Here is a 22,141-nt window from a genome sequence, read left to right on the forward strand (position 1 = left end):
GCGCCCGGTGGAAATGCTCACAATGGCGACCGCGCCACTGACGTTCTGCTGCCGTAACACACCCAGTGGAAATCAGGCTTAAGAAATACCTCTTCTTACTTTTGATATAGCACTTCCTTTTTTGGTGCATTTTCAGCAACTAAGCAATCAATGCAGAGAATACGACCTACATCATGTTCACACTAGTGCACACGTGTATTGGTGATATGCTGAAATAAAATACATGTATCTTTATATAAGCATCGATGTAGCTTAAATATACTCAACAAAAATATAAACGCACAAACTTGAAATGGTGAACAAAAATAGAATGTCATGACATTTGCTCAGATTCTTGATGCATTTGTTTATGGAATGATTTGTTTTGTTCAAAGTAGTCCACAGTAGTCCAGTGTCACTTGGCCACTCCTATTGACTACAATTGAGTACTTCAACTCACGAGAGTCATGGAGCATGGCAGCGTGGTGGTCAATATGGGTGACCAGTGCCCAGACACTCCTTATGGTCTGGTCTTTTGTCACTTGTCAATATTAGGGATGGGACTTTAAAAAAAAAAGTCGAAGTGTCACAAACACGTAAAGTTCACGACCACGGAGGTTGAGGAAGCTGTGCACGAAAAGGTGATCTGCGCATGATGGTGCGCGCGTCACCGGCTCGTTCTCTCGAGTGGCTGTGCGCATCCAAGCGTGTGTGTGTGTGCGTGCGTGCAGTGCGAAAAAGGTTGCGCTGAAGTTTAGGACAGGAGTGGGGGACATAACACGAGTGCTAAATGAAGACGGCATCTCACCCAGTCAGGATCACTGTACTTCACTCTGGTGGACACCTAACGAGCGCAGGTTCAAAAACCTGAGCCAGCTGGCGAGTGGCGACGCACGCGTTCCAGCGGAGAGTCCGCTTTTTTCTCTTTTTTTTGCCCCTCATATTTATTATCGCTGTTCTGATGGTCAATAATGGACATTACAGCCATGTTTTTGAGCCTAAAATGAAGTAGTACACTGTAGAATAATTTCCTACCCGCGTTGCTGCCGTTACTGCTGATGTAAAAAAAAAAAAAAAAAAAAAAAAGTAGACAAAAAATTCGACACGACCTTAGACCTTGACAATCGACTCTAAAAATGTGTGAAATTCCCATCCCTAGTCAATATGCCACAGATGTCACAAATCATGAGGGAGCGTGCCATTGGCATGCTGAGTGGTGGGTTGAGCGTTACAGCTGTGGCAACACAACTGAATGTGTATCATTCCACTGTCAGCCGCCTGTGGACTCGTTTCAGAGAGACTAGAACGACAGCAAACCGGGTCCCAGCTCCCCAGAACGGCAGCCAACTTCAAGTGGCTCTGCAGGAGGAATGGGACAACATCCCCCAGGCCACGATCGACAACCTGGTGATGTCCATGCGTCGCCGGTGTACCGCTCTGCGTGAGGCTAATGGTGGACACGCACGTTATTGAAGTTTGTGAACTTGGATCATTGACCCCCATTGTGTTCTTCCTGCCATTACTCTTACCCATGACTTTTGTTTTGAAATCGATCCTAATGCTCACAAATTAAAGCCACTTTATTGATAAAGTTGTACTGTATTTTATATAGTTACTCTGTTTTGTCACATAACAATAACTACAAGTTTTTCTTTGTGCGTTTATAATTTTGTTGAGTGTAGTATAGCAACCAAATCCATGGAGTCAGTATAGACAGTGTGACAGACTGCAACTTAAAATCATTTAGCAAAGTCGCCGTGGTCAACCGAGTAAAACGCCTCCATGCTGAGCTAGTCATCACATTTTTAATGAACGTATTTCTTTGCATAACCAAAGCCATTCAGCCACACTGTGCCACAGATATATTGTCCAAGGTGCACTTCCATTAATTTTTAACATCACATCTGCGTGAGTTGAGTAAATATAGATCTTCTTACATTTGCATTGAAGCGCAAACAATCAACCATAGATCATGCAGAGCTCAATTTTGTCCCAGAGCTACATTCTTATCTTTTTATAGGCAAACACTATCCAAAGTACAGAAGAGTCATGTGCGTATGACTTCAGCACATACTCTCTAAATACTGCAGTGAAATACTTATGCTGCTTTTGACTAAGCTCTGTGAGAGATTAGCTAAACTAAGAGCATATTCAGGAGTGCAGTGTGCTCAATGTGCTGTTCACACACAGTCTGGAGACATGCACCATCAATAGACAGTCATCAGCGGGCCACGCTCCCACTACATTAGTGCAATGACAGTGACACAGCCTGGTTAATATTTGTGTAAATTGATTTTTCCCCATATATTTTTTCATCACATCCAATTTAATCCAGTACCTGGTGTTAATTGAACAGGCACAAACAACATGTACATACATATATTACACAGTTAACCACGCCACACCATGCAGCTCTGCTGGTACTTACTGACACCTCGCAACAACAATTCTATCCAAAACAAAACAGAGAGGACAATAGTCAAAATAGTACATGCTGATTGGGGAATAGTTTCTGTCTCAACATGGATGAGTGTATTCTGGATGATTTCAAGCATCCTGTTGCCACAACTGGATTCCTGACTTTTAATCAACATACTAAATCTGGCCACTATCAAAATTCCTGAACTGCTTGTTAACAGCCTCTCACTCTCTTTCTGCACCTCCCACTCCTGATTTGTGAGCTCTGACAACTCTGGTATGTGAAGCAGATGCCTCATCGACACATCTAAATCTGTGTGAGGAGAACGCTGGCTCTGTACGATGTGAACACAGTGAGGTGGTTTGTGAGCCGGTGACTAGAAGCACTGAGGTCGCAGTGAAGGCCGACCATGCATGATGTGCAGCCAGTAGCAACAGGAAGCACTTTCATCAGAACCAATGAATACATTTTTTTAACTATTTCCAGTAATATAAATGAGCTCTGGTAACAAGCCAAAATTCTCTCATATGAAAAGTATTAGTGGGATGTTGACCTTTGATATTTTGAATATAATACAATACATAGCTTTATCTTAATAGGCATTTCCTTGAAAATACCGAATCATGTTAAGTCATAATCAAATGGAATGCATTTATATGACATGTTTCTAGTCTTGTGGGCAACTATAAGTATTACAGCTCATCTATACTCCTTTATATACTACAGTATATAAGTCTAACACCAACAGTACAGACTTCTTGGAAGAACAGGTGCCTGTCTGTGCAATCAACTGTGTGTATGTTTTTTTTTTTACAGTTCAAAAACATATAATTGAATTTTCTGAAAGGATTAAATTTTTTCTGTGCTATTACTACCCAGAAAGCAGTAATATGTTCAGCTATATTAGGAATAGTATTAGTCATTTCTGCAGCTGGAATCAATGCTCCAACCACAAAACTTAATTTGCTGAAAAAAAATTATTGCTTGTGTTGGATTTTTCATGGCTTTACAATAATATGGATGAATGTGACGTGTGCTTTACACAATGGTGATAGTTAATAAGAGAAGGAAGTGAAACAAACCAAACCGTTTTCCTGTGGCACAGCATTTGTCATTGCTCAACTTTCTTGCCCTCACATATCTGCAAAAGAGCAGCTTAGTGATCTAAACACACCATATTCATTTCCTTTTAAGGAACACATTTTAGTTTAAAGAAACTTAAAAGAATTGCACGCAAATAAATTATGATGATGGTGCATACAACAAACGAGAATTTGCGTTTCGGTATAATCGGCATATAAATAAAAGACAGAGGGACTGGAGTAGTTTTTAACATGAAAACAGAGAACATCGTCACAAGTGCTAATGAAGAAATTTTTTAAAGAGTGACCACATTTGGTCACAAAACGAACGGGAGATAGAGAAGGCTGCTGTTATAAGCTCTGGAACCATTGTAACCATGGCAATGGCAAATGCAGAGAGAAAGCAGCACGGACGGACAGGCAAGGAGGTGTAGAAATGGAGGTGATGGAAGAGTCACATGACTCTGCTGCCAGCTGTGAATAGTCTGGTCACGCCTGTGTTGGCACAATGGCCCCAGTTCTTCCCATTCACAAAACATTAACACCCTCACTCAGCCCCCAGAAATGTACTCCATTCTGTTGTTATTTTGAGCTTGTGACAATCATTCTCTGTCTGTATCTGACCTCGAAGCACATTGGTCCAAGCTACTCACATTAACAACAGACTCTTTGAACTTAATGTGTAGGCGGTAGTTGGACATGGCGATGATGGCGTCCTCTGCTCTCCCCACATACTCTGTGAACTCCCCGTGCAGCTCAGGAAAGGGTACCTAGAAATTACAAGTGACATTATTATTTTATTATATTTCAAATAAACTTCAGCCTCACAGATATCACCAGTGATGTTAGCAATACACGCCATATGTGGTAAAATCAGTAATTTCACTACAGTACTGCATGACAATAGTGCAACTATATATAAGATCTCCATTGACCAAATTTCATATGTCTATGCTTGAATCTTGTATAGCATATTAAACAGTTTATGTTATTAAATGTACACAACACTAAGTGATGCAAAGCAAGATTTCCAAGTAATATAACTGCAAGTTTAAATACCAACATACCATGACTAAATCATATGAGAAATATCTCGGACTGACCAGCTGAGCGGTGACAAAATAGTCACATCATTATGATTTTTTTCCGAATTAGTTTTCACTGTATGCCTGAGGGAGCAATTTTCAGAGGGAGCACTTAACTTCAAACACTTTGTTTCTAAAACTGGTCAAACAGAGAGGGATTTAAAGTCTCATGTTTGAGGGTGGTCATGTAACTGATTAAAGGGAAGAGCCTCACACATATTTACACATATAACTGTCACTTTACCCAGTGTTTATTTATGACACAAACAGAGCAGCGAGCAATATCCTGACCTGCATGTTTTCTTCCTCCAGGACAGGGGACTTCTTGGGGAATATCTGATTGGCCTGGATACACTCCAAGCTATTCTGCCCCTCCTCCTCCTGCAGAAAGAAGGCCTGTTAACTTTTCACTGAATGAGACTCAACTTTCAACAGCCAGGACATCTTACAGTCACACACTCTGCTTTGGTTTGAATATGGTTTTTGACATGTCTGTCCTCCCTTTTCCTGCTCCTTTCACAGAGACAGTTCCAGCTTTGATCCTGCATCTGCTTTGCAGCTAAATCCCTGCACGAGACTAAAGTAGTCGTTTTCTGGGGGGGAAGTGTAAACGCTCAGTGTCACTGCCTAGATTTTACTGCCACACCGTCACCTGATCGTTATTCAAATGATGCGTTATGACATGTTATGAGCACCGTGATGACAGGGACTAATTAAAGCCAGTTTGACAGTGCTGCATTTACAAAACATGTGAAATCGCCTGAAGAAGCCAGAGATGTTGGCGTTTCTGCCAAGCTTGACATTACTTGGCAACCAATACCTTGGATGTGCAGAGATGACTTAAGTTGCTGCAGCCTCACTGATTTAATTAACACTGTGGTTCTCAAACTGTAGTACGTGCACCACCAGTGGTATGTGAGCTTCCTCCGCATGGTATTGGGAGGGAGAAAAATACTGTCCCACTATATGTACCAGGGTATGTGAGCGGAGTGGAGCTGAGGAACGTGGAGTAGAAATGAAAATGCGTAGAAAATGAAACATATAGCAACATATAGTCACCTTATCACTCACTCCATCTTAATCTAATTTTCTATACCAGTGTGTGAAGTACATGTGAGGATGATGAGAGAGCTAATTATCTTGAGAATAAATCTTCCTCCTGTGAAAAGTCTGTAGCTGACTTTGCCCGGCCTATTATCGCCACTGTATTTTAACATTGGTGCTAATGGTGTTACTTTAAGAGCTCACTACTTTCTCAGGTGGTAGTTGGTGTAAAAAGTTTGAGAACCACTGAATTAATGCATCAAACCAGGAAAAACAGATTACGAGTGATTATTTTACCTCACCCAAGGTTGCTGTTCAATATGTGTGTAGAGAACAAAGTGACCAACTGACTTAGGGACTTTGTCTGGATGATGGATTTTCAGAATTTATTTCAGAGTAGACACAGACTAGTTGGACCATCTTCTTTAAACCATTTATGAAAAGATGCACTGAAAGCCTGTTATGATGCGGATGTGCCCAGAAAAGCAGGTATGTCTCAACAGATGCATGTTGCATCAGCGTCGCTCTCTGTGTGCATGTCTGACACACATCTACATTGCAAATAATGTTTGTATACACAAATGTCACTGCATGTGAACAACACCTTATGGTATACTGCATTTATGTTTAGATTAAAACTGGTCAATCACAAGGTGAAACTGAGAGTACCGTTTTATTCACGAACATAATGTAAGCTAATTTAACTATAATCACTGCTTGCACAATGAGCCATGCAATTACAGATGCTGATAACATAAAGTGCTTTAAAACTGGAGTTGTCACCAGCAGTCAGCAGGCTTTCTTAGAGACTGAACGTGTGAATTGCCACAGTAGCCTTATACAGGATAAGCACATTTCACAGATGTCTAGCAGAGGGGAATTTGAAGCATGGACACACAAGCGGGGTCAGGAATCTTTCCTCAAGGGAAATCTTGTGGGTAAAAATGTCTGGCCTTGTGCTGACATAAATCAGCAGGAATCTAAAGCCTGTTTGGTCGGGAAGAAAATGCAGTCTCAACACGATGCAAAGCAAGATTCAGGTGGTCGTCAGTGATGTCAGTACATCCTGTGGTACGCTGGCTCAGCATGAGCTGTGTTGGCTGATACACAGCCACCATAGCTGGAGGAGCAGTGAGCTGAGGCCAACCAGGGGGCAGCCACCACAGAGCAGCATGCCAACCCAGAACAAAAAAACAAGCACACGAGCAATGCATTCAATCTGCTGGTTATGTCATGGTGAAACAGCGCTGTGCAAACTGGAAGCTGCTCTGCTTGGACAGCAGTCTTGTACAACCTGTGAAACTGCTCTAGCTGTTGTGACTGTCTGCTTTCCGGTAAACACAGCTGACTAAAAGTGAAAATCAATGGAGAGTTTCCGATTTTGCTGACTGCACTCAGGCCACCCGACAGACAGCAGCTACTCTGAAAGCAAACATGCAGTAATGGTACTTTACCATGGCCCCTGTGAAGGAGAGTGGGTCACCCAATGAGGAACTCCGGCCTGGACCAGTCTGTAAAAGAACAACAAACAGTTGACAGTTACTTCTAACACAATTTATGTAAATCATCAAAGTCCATAATAAATTGGGATAATTTTTGACCCATCCTCTATATTCACGCAGGCTCAATACAATTATGTGATTACATTTTAAGGACCAAAACAAATTATATTAAAGCTCACATAGTGTGGTCCTGTTGCACATATGTTAGTTATGGTTAATAAGTTAACTTGTTTTTAATCTGTCTTTTCTGACGCTGTCCTGAGTCGCGATATTTCAGACTGAACTATCACACCCAGAAGACAGACTGTGTTGTGATTGGCCAGCCAGCGCAGATCCTTCCCAAATGTCTTGTGATTGGCCAATACCCAGAAGTGACATAATCAGCAGTCAGAAGCGCAGCTCCCCCCTCTGGAACAGTGGATGCACTGCTACTCATTATCAAAACATTGTTATAACAGTGTTTAAAAATAGCTTCGTCACAACTCCCCGCAGCAGTCCCTTTTATGACTTTGACCCAGAGTCAGAAGACGCTCGTGAAACACCTCCACAACGGATGTTATTCTTCTTCTGCGGTTCAATGTACTAGTGCCCGGAGCAGGACGATCTGCTGTTCAGGAGAACTGCTGTTTACGTAACCGGACCAGGTCTTTTCAGAGATCTCGCTGACCCCAAGATTACAATAAAACACAGTGTTCTCATCAATGGCTGAACTGTTTGTTTTCGAAACTTCAGGGCTTCGTACACAAGGTGATGACGCAGATACACACTAAAAACAGCGTTAATTGGAACTTCCGGTCCAGGTCCACTTTAAACATTAAAAATCCATTTTAATAAATAAATAGAAGGAAAGAAATACTTGATTCAGATTCAGACAAAACCGAAGAAGAGAGGAAAGCTTGCTTGGTTCAGAAACTTAAACTTTACCACTTAACTACTTCAGGATTTGAACAAGCTTGCATTAGTTTGTAACAGTCCCAGCTCTGAGCGTTTGCTTATTTGAATATGTTTGTCAGGTCATCAACAACACATACAAAGAATGGGTGGAAGTATACCTGTGGGAAGAACTTTGGAAAAAAATCGACCTCGGCCCAAAAAAATGTTGCTCAGTGAAATTCTGTCACTTATGTGAAAGCTCACATTGGCTGGATACAGGTTTGAATAATGTATCATGTTCTGCCATATTTTTTTGATTGCCATCTCCTCCCACACTTTTCAGCCGATTATTCATACATCAAAACGTTGGGGATATTCTGGTAACTATCTCTATTTATTCCTATTTTTATACTTTATGAACCATCTAACTTATTCTTAATTTTTTTTCTCCCATTGGAAATGAATTGAGAGGGCAGATCAAAGGCAGGCAAGGAAGATGGAAGACACAGTAAAGGTGATGCCATGAGTATTCACTAGTGAACACAAACTTATAAGAAGTGATTTCATTTTAGACATAGCTAAAGTGCTTTTTGGAAGAGAATATGATTTTATATGAATATGAAATTATATTTTTAAAATGTATTTAGGCAACCACAAACTACAATGTCCCTACAGTTCATTTTGGCCAGGCATCTTTTTCTCATTGTACTGAGTCATCCCTTTACAGTTCAATCCTAAATGAAGGCACAAAATGCCCCCAAAACATATGTTTTTCATTTGAACACTGTAATTTGGGTGTTTTGTTCTTTTGCTAAATGCTCAGTCTAAAAGAATAAATGGCGAGTATCATTTACAGGATCACTGAATCTTCACTACCTGAAATGACTGACCACAATAACACCCTTGTTTCTGCATTAATTTGCAGTTTGGAACATATATGAGTCAATGACATGACATGCATATTTTTGTGTCTAAGTGTATAAAAAAAACATAATTTAATCTTTTCATGACATCTATCACTTTATTCTATAAAACCTGTACCTATATAACCTATATACCTAAACTATTACTTCATACATTTTTCAGTAAATACAAATAATTATATTATTTTATGTTCTGGCTACTCAAACCCCTAAGATATCAGGTGATGCAGCTGTCCGAGCAAGTGAGCAGACTAAGAAAACTATTAAAAATGTTATTTTAATAATGATAAACTCAAAATAAAATACTCAGGCATAATTTTAGGTCTATTGAATGTTTTTTTCCTAATATCAATAGTTTTAAAGCTGCTAAAATAACTGCAAAACTTTTGTCCAGCAATTTGCATTTCCTAGATATCAGGGGGGTGCAACCATAAACATTGGACTTTATTTTCAAGTCAAGAGACAATAGCTGTAAACTAAATGTTGCATCAGTCAGAGGAACCCCAGAGACCCTTGGGACTAAGCTAAAGGGTTTGTAGATCTCTGTCAAATACTGATACAAATAACTACTTTCAACTATATGTAGGTTGGTACACTTTCCATGTCAGGTGGTCCAGCCAATGTAAAACTAGAAAAAAAATTATTTAATCATAAAACTCTTTTTTTCTTTTTTTTAAAGTGTTCTGTGTGACCTTCATCTAACACATACAGTTTCACCTGCTGGAAAGTTCTACAACAGTTATTATAACAGAGTTTCCCCCAGTGCATTATAAGCCTGGTGGGCCGCCAGGGTTAACTTGCCCCCCACCAGGCTAAGAGTTGTTTGTGTTTATTTATTTTAAATTTAAATTTTTTTATACGCCACAGATTTTTCTAAACCAGAGATCAAGGGCGATGCGCCCCCAAGTAATCAGCGCAGCGCTCCCTTGTGGATGTGCTGATTGAAACTCAAGTCACATCATCAAATATGTCATTATTAAGGTTACATTGTTCTTGTCAATAAAGATGTTATATTTAGGGATGCACTGATAATTCGGCGGCCGAAACACATCGAGTACACTGTGGAACAGCACCTATTAAATGCTGGAACGTCTCTTTGCGCTAAAGCGAAACTTGGCTGCATAAGGAGCAGATTATGAACTCCCTGTGACATTGACTTCACACCAGAGAACATTATCTCTCTTTGAGCAGTTAACTAAAGAGATCAGCTCATCTGATGCACCTGTTATTCCATTAGTTGTAGCACCGAAGCCTCTTCTTCTGAGAACATGGAGTGAAAACAATGAAAAGTGAGCTCTGCTCTTTAAGAGTCTGTTACCATGTTTTATTAACATCTACGCAGATCCCCTGCACTTCATTAAAACACGTGTTACTATTTGAAATGAAAATGCATTTTTTTCAGCATATTTCATGTCATAACTTATGTTGTCAGGTGGTGCAACCAATATCTGTCAACCAATTTAAACCAATAAATGATACGTCAAAGTGACCAAATGGTTTATAAATGTAATGTGTGTAGTTATTATACTGAATATATGAATTTGTGTATTTGTGTGATTATTTTCCTGTCTTTAAATGTAAAATTGGATGTTAAGGATGCTTAAAACCTGACCTACAGAGAGCAAAAATCTTACATTATTGTAAAAAAACACAATGATAAAAATAATAATGTTTATCTCGTGTAGACACCTTAAGGTATAGTTGCCAAATAATACATTTTAAAATAAATATTAGGAATGTATATATATATTTATAAATAGTTGGTTGTGCCACCTGACATTTTTTTTGTTGTGAAGTTAAAAATACTGTTAAAAATGAGTTAAAACAGTTAGAATAGTTTTTCAATATATGAGAAATGTTCAAACACATTGTTCTGGACTCAAAAATATGCATTACATCTATTTTATAAAATACTTTTTAAAAAAACCTTTTTAGAAGCTTTATTTGTCATTGACCCATATAACAAGATGTGACTGTGAATGATTGGATTGATTCACTGTGATGTTGTACCAAAGCAGTAGGATGTACTGCATAACTATGTTCTCAGAGAATGGCTGAAGGCAAAAAACTAATTGTAAGTCATGATTGATGAGGAGACTGTAAGCTCTGGTGGGGCAATCGCATTCAAAACATTCAATAGCAAATCAATTCAACACAAAATTACATTACAACAGAAAGACATAGGCAGCAGCAACGTCCTACAGTTAAGCTTGTAGCCATTGCATGGTAAAGGGGAGCAGAAGCACTGGAGGCCAAATTAAACACCTTTTAAACTTACCAGAGACAAAGAGACGGACGAAGAACAGTCCTAGTGATCCTTTTTGGTAACTCTCAAAAGTAATGCATGAAAATCTGTAGAAATTGAAGAAAAAACATGCAACTGAATAATGAGCAAATGAGTCTCTTACAGACAGCAGACTTTTTCACTGAGACATTCAAGCTACAGAAGCTCTTTTGATTCCCTGGCAAATATAGCTGTACTGGTGGCCACAGTGGCTTGCATGTGAGCTCAGAGATATCACTTAAACTCCTTGTGGAAAGAAGCTAAAAAGCCTACTAGGTCTTGAATCACTTAATATTCTAGTCAACATACAGGCATAGTTTGGTCACATGAGTCGGTCATCTAACAGTAATTTTCAGAAACACACTAAATAATATTAAATTTGAATCCCAGATTGACATTTTGAGGTTATTAAAAGCAACTGGCTAGTGGTTACTAACCCAAATGTCTGTTCAGACCCACACACACAAAACAGCCAGACATTTCACAGTACTTAGCTGGTGGGTAGTGTTCATTTCCTGCAGTTTAAAGTTGAAATATAAATGTCACTGATCACCATATACCAACTTTTTGTCCAGGTTTTGTGAAACTATAATCTTAAAGTGATATCATCCGACATCCAGGGCTATAGTAATTTGAGAAAAATATGTAATCGTGATTTTTACTGATATAGTTAGGGATATTCAACAAGAATATCCCGATGACAAGTTCATGCTACAATGATATTCTACCATGAAAGCAGGGCATTTAAGTAGACAGATGCAGGGTTTCCCCGAGTGTATAATAAGCCTGGCAGGCTTTTTATACACTGGTATACACCACAGATATAGATTTTTCTATATCTGGGAACAAGGGCACATGCTCCCCCATGTAATCAGCGCAGTGCACGCTTGTCCAGGTGCCGATTGAAACCCAATCACACTATAAAGTGCGTCATTATTACGGTTAAAAAACGATGAACCGCGCGCTCTGCGGTTTCACTCAGATCTACTCAGATCACCTGCACTTCATCGCCCGATAAGTACCACCGGGCTTAGCAGGTTTTCTGGGGGAAACCCTGAGATGCAATGGTAATGTCTTCATCTCAAACAATCAAACAAGAGCTAACAGCAGTGGTGGCAATACCACAACAAAAAATCTCAATGTCTCAATAACTTGATCAATTTCAAAGTGTTGTCTTGGTCTCATGGTGTTAAAATTTGAACATCATGATGAAAAGGACTGTTTGAATACTGTTTTGAATACATTGAAGCAGAACCAGAAATCAGACAGTTGTGAGTTTTGCAGTTAATCACCTTGTTAGAGAACAGAATGTTCAGCATAACAGCATAACCCTAACCCCTAACCAAGTACTGAAACATTGAACAATTGGACATGTGCATTCAGAAGTTTAGAGAAGGTTAACTTAAGTTCACCTGTAAAATTTATAGTGCATTTTAGTTTGGCAAAATGCACTAGATTTTTCCACGGTTCGGTATGCATCACGGTTTGGCCACTGGAGTGGATCCTTAATTAATGTTACTGGTAAATCTTGTGTTTGTCCTACTATTTCATTTCAAGAAATATCTGCTGTAAAAAATCATCTATTACGCCAGGTTTATTCAAGACATGCTTGAGCATTACATAGTCCAGGCAAAGTAGCATTTTCTGTCAGACTAATTGTAATAGTTTGTTTTTCATCTTAGATAATTTCTATGAGGTGTCCAGAACAACATACCAAAAGTCCTGAGAAATCCTAATGGAGGAAATTTGTTAAATTCTCATCAATCAGAAATATGTGGCAATAAGGCCAGGCAACAAAACACCCCAATGGCACTATTCATGTAGTGAGGCAGAGCAACATGCATTGGGCTGGACTTTCCACCGATCTCATTGTTGAGCAGGTGCTTATGAGAAGTGTAAAAACACATGGAGGCTTAACAAGAGGGAAAGGATTTACAGAGACTCAACGCTTGGTGTGGGTCCTCTCAATGCCAGCAAGTGCAAACATCAATAGGGTTGCAAAGATTAGTCGACGTAATCGATTACAACGACTACAAAAATTAGTTGACGCAAAAATGTAAGTGTCAACGCATCGTGTTGTTGTTATCACACACCGGCTGCTTCATGCTCATCTGTAACTGTACACAAACACACACTTGAGCTAGCCACAGGAAGTGCTGGGGGCAGTATTGCTCGCTGTTGACATCCCGCAAGCAGACAAGAAGAACACACGCATTATGGCGGAACAAACAGATGACGATACTAGGATTGGGAATCTTCATCATCGAATCGATACGCATCTCGATACACTGCCAACGATTGATACATTAACGATTCATGAAATTTACCAGCGATACGATTCGATACGATTCTCCCACCTATTACGATACAGTGCGATAGAGTACGATTTAATTTTAACACAATACGATGCAGTGTGATATGAAACGATGCTATGCAGAAGAAAATTATACTATCGAATACATAGTAGTTCTCAAGTTATGGCACTTAAAGCATTAAAGCTGGCTGTGACTTTTATTTTGAAACATAGGAAATACAGCAGAGATCAGAGAGAGCTTGAATGTGCTGAGACACACTGTTTTGAAGCAGAGACAATGGATTGTTCACAGGTATCTCTGGAACTGATACAAGTATAACCTTTAACAAAAATCTGAAAAGATAACTGTTATGTATGAGCCGAAATGTGTTATACCATTTGCTACCAGTAGATGACACTAAGCAACTAGTGCATACGTTCTTGTTTACAATAAAAGAAGCACTGAAGAAGTGAGTGAAGTCTGCGTAGCTCTGTGTGTAAAAGTGTTTACATATTGACGTAAACGGGAGCAAAATAACAACAACTCTGTCTCGACAGGGATTGGGAAACATTTAAGTCATGTCGCCGCTTCAGGTGAGGAGTTAAGTTTGTTGTGCTACCGGTGTATTTAACAGTGACACGGCACAATTTACATATTGCATCTGATTTATCCAGTTCTCCACCACACTTGTAAAAGCCGAAACTTTTCCACACACTTGACGCCAACCAGCGAGTTTATTGTCAGGTTGTTCCTCCATGTCTCTACCATCTCTGACCTGACTCGCTGCCTCGGGCTGAGGAGACAACTCAAATGAGAAATAGACCAGTTTTTATAGTTTAAATACGTTTGTAATAATAGATATTATTTGGTTTATATCGATGCAGATATTTTAGATACGATACATCTCGAGTTCATTCGGATTTTGAACCGATGCAGACGTTTACCATCGATGCAATCGCATCGTATATGTTCATATCGATATACCAATGCAAATCGGTGAATCTTCCCAACCCTAGAAGATACGCAAAAACTCTGACCGAAAGTTTAAAAAGTGTGGGAACATTTCAGGGAAAATAAGCCAGGGAAACACATTAGATGCAAGCTTTGTGAAGCTCAGCTCTTGTTCCATGGCAAAACTAAGGCCATTCACGAACACCGTAAAAGCAAACACCCCGGAGCCGCTGTATCGTCACGTACCGCAGAGTTCACAAATAACGTTGATACCTCGTAGATATTTTTAAATCACATGCTCATTTATTAATTAACCTTTAGCCTATGATGCAAGTACATAATATGTATGTGTCGTACGTCTATCAGCCGGAAAATCATGAAGAAGCTAGCTTAGCGAACGCTCGTTCACTTACGTTAATGCAACTTTACGGCGGTAATCGGTGAATTACAGGCGAAGCGTCGATAATTAGGCTGTAAGAAATCTGGGATAAGTTGTATCAAGTATTTAACTGTGATAAATGTTGTGCACACGCGTTAGTCCACTGTATGTGTAACGTGAGTTGTTTATTTTTAGAGTCTTATAACCCCTGCCATCCCTGCTACTCCTGACTGACGTTGCTGTCTCACGTCATCACGCACAGACTCCATAGCAATGAATGTCATTTACACCACAATAAACATTGTCTATAATCTTTAAAGTAATATACCTTTTTTGTTTTAGTTATGTTAAGCAAAGGTGTGTGGATGAGTTTGTCATGAAGAGAGGTTCATGTATGATCCAGACCTTTCATGCAGGCTACACCGTGCCATCCAGAACTCATTTTACAAAACTAATAGAAGAAAAGTATCAGATTGCTGTCGGTGACATTACAGATGCTATTAAATTAAATAAGAACAAGATTGCCGTTACAGCTGATGCCTGGACAAGCATTTCCACAGAGGCATATCTTGGCATCACTTGTCACTTCATAAGTAATGACTGGGAGCTCACAAGCCTCTGTCTCACAACCAAAATATTGCATTTTAAAGCAAATATCACCTTTAAAATATGCAGTAGGAGCTTAAAAACACATGGAGGTCATAACAACATGTGGAAATGAGCTGTGCAAAGTCTGATACTGTTGAAATGAAGCAGAGTGAAATTACAGAGGTTTTAGCAAAGGGATGTCTAGACATTCTCTGTTGGCACAGTTTGGCACCATCTGTGCCATTTCAGATTTCTTAGGTACCAAATTATTAAAAACTAGGGCTGTCAAAAGATTAAAATTTTTAATGAGATTAATCACAGGGTAGCTGTGGATTAATCACGATTAATTACCATTCGTAAATATGCCAAAAAAATTCTAATTTTCTCTTTATATTGTTGTAGGAACGGAGAGATAAATAAAGTATGTGAAAATATAAATGTAAAGAACAATAAAATACTGTAAATAACTTGTTAAAACCTATACAAACGTAGTAAAAAATAAATATTACATTGTAAAAAACCCACATTATAAGACAATAGAAATAAATAGAAAAAATAAAATGCTGTAAATAACTTTAAAAAAAACCCTATACATTGCACTGTAAATAACTCACATTATAAACAAAATATAAAGTATAGAAGTTAAATAGTTTTCTTGGGGGTACTAAACCCACAGCAGGAAATTCCTCAACAGCACTTTGAAGCACTGCTTCTACTAGTTAGCGTTAGCGTCAGCTAGCATTCTGACGCTAATGTTAGCTTCTGTCTGTGTCCCCGTTAGTTAGAAAGTGACTGTTAATGTTATGATTATATCATTATCTGCACCAGTAGCGCCACTTACAACTGTGTGTCTTTCTTTTGTTTTCTTCCACATTTTTCTTCCTCTTCTAACTTCCTGATTGATAACTCCTCTTCATTTTCCTTCAGCTTCACACAGGTTAACGTGAGGAGACGTGGGGCCCCTTTAGGGAGGTTTCCTACTGAGATGTCATTGCAAATCAACCTTTGTTGTTTAAGGTAGACGGGGATGCAGCTGGTCACTGATGCATTTAGGCTCCGAGAGTCGGGAGCCCCCCTATCGGCTCGGGGCCCCAAGCAGTTGCCCGCCGCCTTGCCTGTTCATAAACTGCACGTCTACCCGTAGCGCGATGAAAGTGAGAAAGTGCGTTAATGCGTTAAAATAAATTAACGCGTTAATTCCACAAATTAATCATCCAACGCGTTAATTTAGCCCTATTAAAAACCCATTTAATTTTATTTACATGCCACTACAGATCTAAAAATAACTTGTTTTGAAAAAAAGTAATGCGTAATAACAACTCTGTGACTCTGTAGCGTCTTCAGTTACGCAGCGCCATAGCTCCAAATGCGTGAGAATAACTTCATTAGCGAGTCAAAAGGACATAAATGCATATGACACATTTGTGCGAACATTCGCCTTTCTCTAATCAGAACGACCTAATGTCGCTCTGTAATAATCAATCAGACCGGGATTTGTTCCATACGCATGCTTGAAAGTGTAGTTCTTCATTAGGAGAGGTTTTGTTCCGGTGGAAATAACTTGTTTTGATAAACAGCGAAGGTAAGACAAAATTTCTGCTTGTATTTCTTTAAAGTCAGTTGTTGTTTTGCTCTTATTTTGGGGCTGGATCCGCGAATCTTGGTCGTAGAGTGATAAAAATGGTATTGCTGGAATCTGTGGATTCTCCGCTGTCCAGCCGACATGGGTTTTTTTTGTTTACATAATCACACTGAACACACTTTTCAATGTGTGCGCTGTAACGGTTTCTTTTTCGCGCCTACTGGTTTGATCCGTCTGCGTTTTAACTGTGTTTCGTGAACATAAGAATGGTTTATATGAGCTTTTAGCTGAGTTTCTGATCTTTCTGTGGGTATGCAGCATGTCTGTGTTTGTTAAAGTTAGATATGGTTTTATGACGCTTTTGTCGCTGCGTCTGACGCTGTGAAGAAGAGGAGAGAACAGCAGTTGTCACCATGTAGGCTAACGTTACAGGTGACTGACCACACACTCATCCTACAACGCAGTCTTTGAGCACCACGGACAGCGGCCGAAGCTCCATAGTTACCTTACTGACCCGCCCTCACCTACTCCATTCACAAAAACGGGCCGTGACTCATCCTCCGCAATGCGAGCACCATCATCTGAGAGCGCAGGGAGCCTGGACAGCAGGCTCACCTTTTCGTGCACAGCTTCTTTAACCTCGTTGGTCTTGAACTTTTACGTGTTTGTGACACTTCGACTTTTTTTAATTTTATTTTTTTGTCGAGGTGCGCACGTGTTGATTGTTGATCGTTTTGTAGACAAAAAGTCCCATCCCTACTCATAAGTTTGCCTTTGTATGATTACATCATTGGAATCATTTTCTTTAAAAATCATATTATCTTATACAAACTGTATTGTTTTGATGCCATACTTTGCCTTAACACACTATGCATTGTATACATTTTTGAAACGAGAATCGGTTGAGTCTTGACCCTAAGAATCGGAATCGAATCGAATCGTGAGACACCCAAAGATTCACATCCCTATCTTAAAGCCTTGGAATGTGCCACTGTCTTCTTGAGTGGTGAAAGCTATGTGACAGTTTCTGCTCTTCCTCTGATCAGAGGGCTTTTGAAGTCCTCTCACACCACCTATGATGCAGCTCAGGCAGTTGCTTCATAGACCACTGCCCGCTGGACTGTCGAGGTCACAGTCACAAGTGATAATAGCCCTTGCACACCGCCTTAGATCCACGATTTAGTAAACTTAAAGGTCACATAGAGTGGTCCTGTTGCACATATATGTGAGTTATGGAGGTCTACTTACATATATTAAGTTGTTTTTATGGTCAAAATCCTCCTAGTTGATGTAAACGAGCCGATTGAAATCTGTCCTTTTCGAAGCGCTTGTCAGTCGCGCTATTTCAGCCATAAATCTCGCCCGAGAAGACAGAGTGTGTTGTGATTGGCCAGCCAGCGTAGAGCCTTCCCACCTGTGTTGTGATTGGCCAGGTATCTGGAAGTGACGTAATCTATCACGTCAGCTCTCAGAAGCGCAGCTCCCTCTCTGGAGCGGTGGATGCATTGCTACTTATTATCAAAACATTGTTTTAACAGTGTTTAAAAATAGCTTCGTCACGACTCCCCGCCGCAGTCCCTTTATGACTTTAAACCGGAGTCAGACCCAGAGTCAGAAGACACTGTTGCTCGTGAAACACCTCCACAACGAACGTTATTCTTCTTCTGCGGTTCAATGTACGCAACCGGATGTGCCCGGACTACCGCCCGGAGCAGGACGATCGGTTGTTCAGGAGAACCGCTGCTTACGTAACTAGTACGGGATTTTCAGTGATCTCGTTGAGCCCCGAGATTACAATAAAACACAACGTTCTCAGCAATGGCTGAACTGTTTGTTTCGAACCGCCAGGCTTCATAAACAAGGTAATGACGCAGATACACACCAAAAAAAACAGCGTTAATAGGAACTTCCGGTCTAGTTCCGCTTTAAATTTCTGACTCCAGGGGAGAGGTTCAGTGTTCAAAATAAAGTCCAAGCTCTAGCCCATTGGTTCTCAAAGTGCGGTCCGCAGAAACATTACTAGCGGCCCGCAAAGATTATAAAATACAATAAACAGGAACTGATTCCCTGTGAAAACTATATATTTATGCACTTTCTAGGTGCTTTATACTTTAACATCTTTTAACTCTTCATTCCTCAGCCTGTACACGGAGCATATAGCCTTATATTAGCCAATGAGAAAATAAACAGGGCTTACTAACCTGGTACTCAACATATAAATCTGTGACGACACTGCAGGTGTTTTATGAGGCTGGAGGTGTTCCCTCCTTTGGCTCCTATAGCTTGGTGGCAGCGCCTGCACAGTGGACGGCCGTCGTCTATTTCTTTACTGTCTGGGCTTTGTTTCAAGCCAAAATAGTTCCAACTGTGACTTTTGGAGTTTGGTTTTTAGATCAAAGTTAGCGGAGCCACTGACGACGACGCCGCCGCGGCAGACTCATCGCTCTGGCCCGGTGCTTCTCACATGAGGAGTGTGTTGTCCCGTGTTTGTGACTGTAAACCGTGAGTGCGTCTGGACGAGACAGAACTTTAGCTTGTTGTTTGTTATGTAGCGAATTTCTATCGAAGCAGAGTTGTCTTCATGGAGTCGGGCAGAAACACACAAACAGCCAATCAGCTAACAGACGGGCGGACCCAGCGTGCGGAAACAGCCTATCATATCCACAGACGTCACCAGTAACAGGCAAACAGCCAATCATTCAGCAGCTGTGGAGTTCGGTTGCAGTTGTTGCAATGTGGGTTTGTTTACAAGGGAGTAGCATGCAGTGAGAAGTCGGGAGGAGAGTAGACGTGGCTGCTATGTAGTGGAAACTGGCACTGGTATACCGTAATCCACAGTATTACCGTCACATAGAATTTCTAGTACCGTAGGAACCGTTACGAATTGGCACTGCGGTGTACCGTGGGTGCAACTCTATTTTGTAAGTACACACAGTCCCAGCCATAACAACACAATTAGATTAAAAAACAATGTAACAGAATTGGCATAATAATTAATTTAGTTTTTTCCGTTTATTTCCATTTTGAGTTACTTGCCCTTCACCATAAGTCACTATAATGGTCTTTCAAAAAGCCTCAGAATGCCCCATTTTAATCTCACATTTTCAAAAGCACCGCTTCCCCTCGCAATTTATTTTTTTGGGGAGGGGGGGGGGGGGGGGTAACTTACTTGATGCGGCCCAGCCTCACCCAAAGTCTAACTCATGCGGCAAATTGAGTTTGATACCATCTGAGCGTCTCTTCTCTGCAGCTGAAAACATCGCCTCAAAGATGAGAGCCAGCCTCACGCCTAAGCATGTTGACATGCTTACGTTCCTGCACTGCAATAAAAAAATAAAATAATATCTCCTTTTAGTCGCATAGGCTTTAAGCTTTGTTTGAGTGCTTGGACTTTTAAAAAAAAGCCAACTGCCAAATTAGATGGTTTTTTTTATTTAATTTTTCTACTTTTATGGACTTAATTACTTGAAGTAAAAGCACCTCCTTAGTTGTAACCTCCTCAACCTGCAACTGCAAGGCAGGTTAACTTCAGCTTTTTGATTTACTTGTTTATACAGAATTTTTGTGTACTACCACTTGCATTTCAGGTTTAAGCTTTGTATGAGTATTTGAACTAAAAAAAAAAAGCCAACTGCCAATGTTTTGTTTTATTTTATTTTTTTTACTTTTATGGACTTAATTGCTTAAAGTAAAAGCACCTTAGTTTGTGTAAACCTTATTACCTCCTCAACCTGCAACTGCAAGGCAGGTTAACTGCAGCTTTTTTGATTTACTTGTATAAAGAATTTTGTTTACTACCTAGGGGTCTTTTGATCACAAAACTCACAGTTCAGATCGTGTCACGCTTTCTGAGTCACGGAACGGATCATATTTTGGATCAAAAACTACACAAAAAGGCAAAGCTCAAGACAAATATAACTTTGCTTTCAGTTTATTTTTTATTTTATTTTTTTGAACGTGTCCACGCTCCGTTCGCCATGCTGTCACAATTGTTTCCATAGACTGCTATAGAAAGAGATTAAAAATGCGGCGTTCACGTGAACATATAGTAACCGGCGTTTTCAACCAATCACTGCATTTCAGACTAAAAGACAGCCAATCCGCGGTTCATGTGCGTGCTGAACCATGGGGGGTGAGCCATACGGATCACGGATCAGCTGTGATCCGTTGCACCACTATTACTACCACTTGCACTTCAAATTTGTATAATTTTATTAATTTATTTTTTATTGTGGTGTGGTCACACACTCATATTTTACATTGAAAACTGTATAAACTATGTTACAGATAAATGTTTTATGTGTCATTATTTTTAATATATTTGCTTAAAAACATGCTGTCAGTTAGTGCTGTCAAAACGAACTTAGCTATTTGAATACAATTCAAAAATTGTTTTTTAAATGAGATAGGAACACAATTCAAAAAGCATTTGAGAGCTTACACCTGTGGCATTCCTGTGAAATGTAGTTTATTTAGATACAAAAATGTAAAATTAAAGTGAATACGCCTACGGTTGGTGTAGTGGTTAGCACTCTTGCCTTTGCAGCAAGAAGACCCGGGTTCCTGGGTTCGATCCCCGTGTGAAACAACTTCGGAATAAGGGCCTTTCTGCAAGGACTTTGTATGTGTGCGTGGATTTTCTCCGGGTTCTCCGGCTTCCTCCCACAGTCCAAAAACATGCGATATGGGGATTAGGTGAATTGTTCATTCTAAATTGACCGTATGTGTGAGTGTGTGAGTGAATGGTTGTTTGTCTCTATATGTGGCCCTGCGATGGACTGGCGAACTGTCCATACATTGTGTACCCTGCCTATCGCCCAATGTCTGCTGAGATAGGCACAGCACTCCCACGACCCTCTGGTGGAGGATAAAGCAGTAGATAATGGAGGGATAAAGCGAATAACTATTTGCAATTAAAAAACAGTAAGAAAATAAAGTAATATCAACCTCGCGACCTCGTCGTCTTCAAATATAATTATGCCATAAATCCTGGTCGATTTGTTCAGCGTGTTCGAAGTTATCAGCGATGACGCCATCGAAGACGAAACTCCTCAAAATCACTGCCTTCAGAAATATCTCCGCTGTCAAAGTCCTCCATGTTTGCGTGAAGTAATTTCAAAACAATGTCGCGAGGAACCCTTATACCTTATAAAATT

The 22,141-nt window shown here is 40.0% G+C and overlaps 1 protein-coding gene across 3 annotated transcripts in view; it reads right to left on the reverse strand.

The window, feature by feature from the left end:
• Positions 1 to 22,141, reverse strand: part of mtmr3 (myotubularin related protein 3) — a 45,836-nt gene that overhangs the window by 18,512 nt on the left and 5,183 nt on the right. For 2 of the 3 annotated variants that reach the window (XM_083886179.1, XM_083886178.1), the window contains exons 2-5: positions 11,186 to 11,259; positions 7,064 to 7,120; positions 4,857 to 4,946; positions 4,134 to 4,250 (exon numbers count right to left, since the gene is read on the reverse strand). In XM_083886179.1, the coding sequence (XP_083742305.1) occupies positions 4,134 to 4,250; positions 4,857 to 4,946; positions 7,064 to 7,066 (210 nt within the window). In that variant the 5' untranslated portion in view covers positions 7,067 to 7,120; positions 11,186 to 11,259. Of the gene's footprint in view, positions 1 to 2,407; positions 2,429 to 4,133; positions 4,251 to 4,856; positions 4,947 to 7,063; positions 7,121 to 11,185; positions 11,260 to 22,141 lie in introns of all 3 variants that reach the window. The other variant, XM_083886177.1, reaches the window with a different exon arrangement.

This window comes from Microchirus variegatus (genome assembly GCF_963457635.1).
Source record: "Microchirus variegatus genome assembly, chromosome: 3".
NCBI lineage: Eukaryota > Metazoa > Chordata > Actinopteri > Pleuronectiformes > Soleidae > Microchirus > Microchirus variegatus.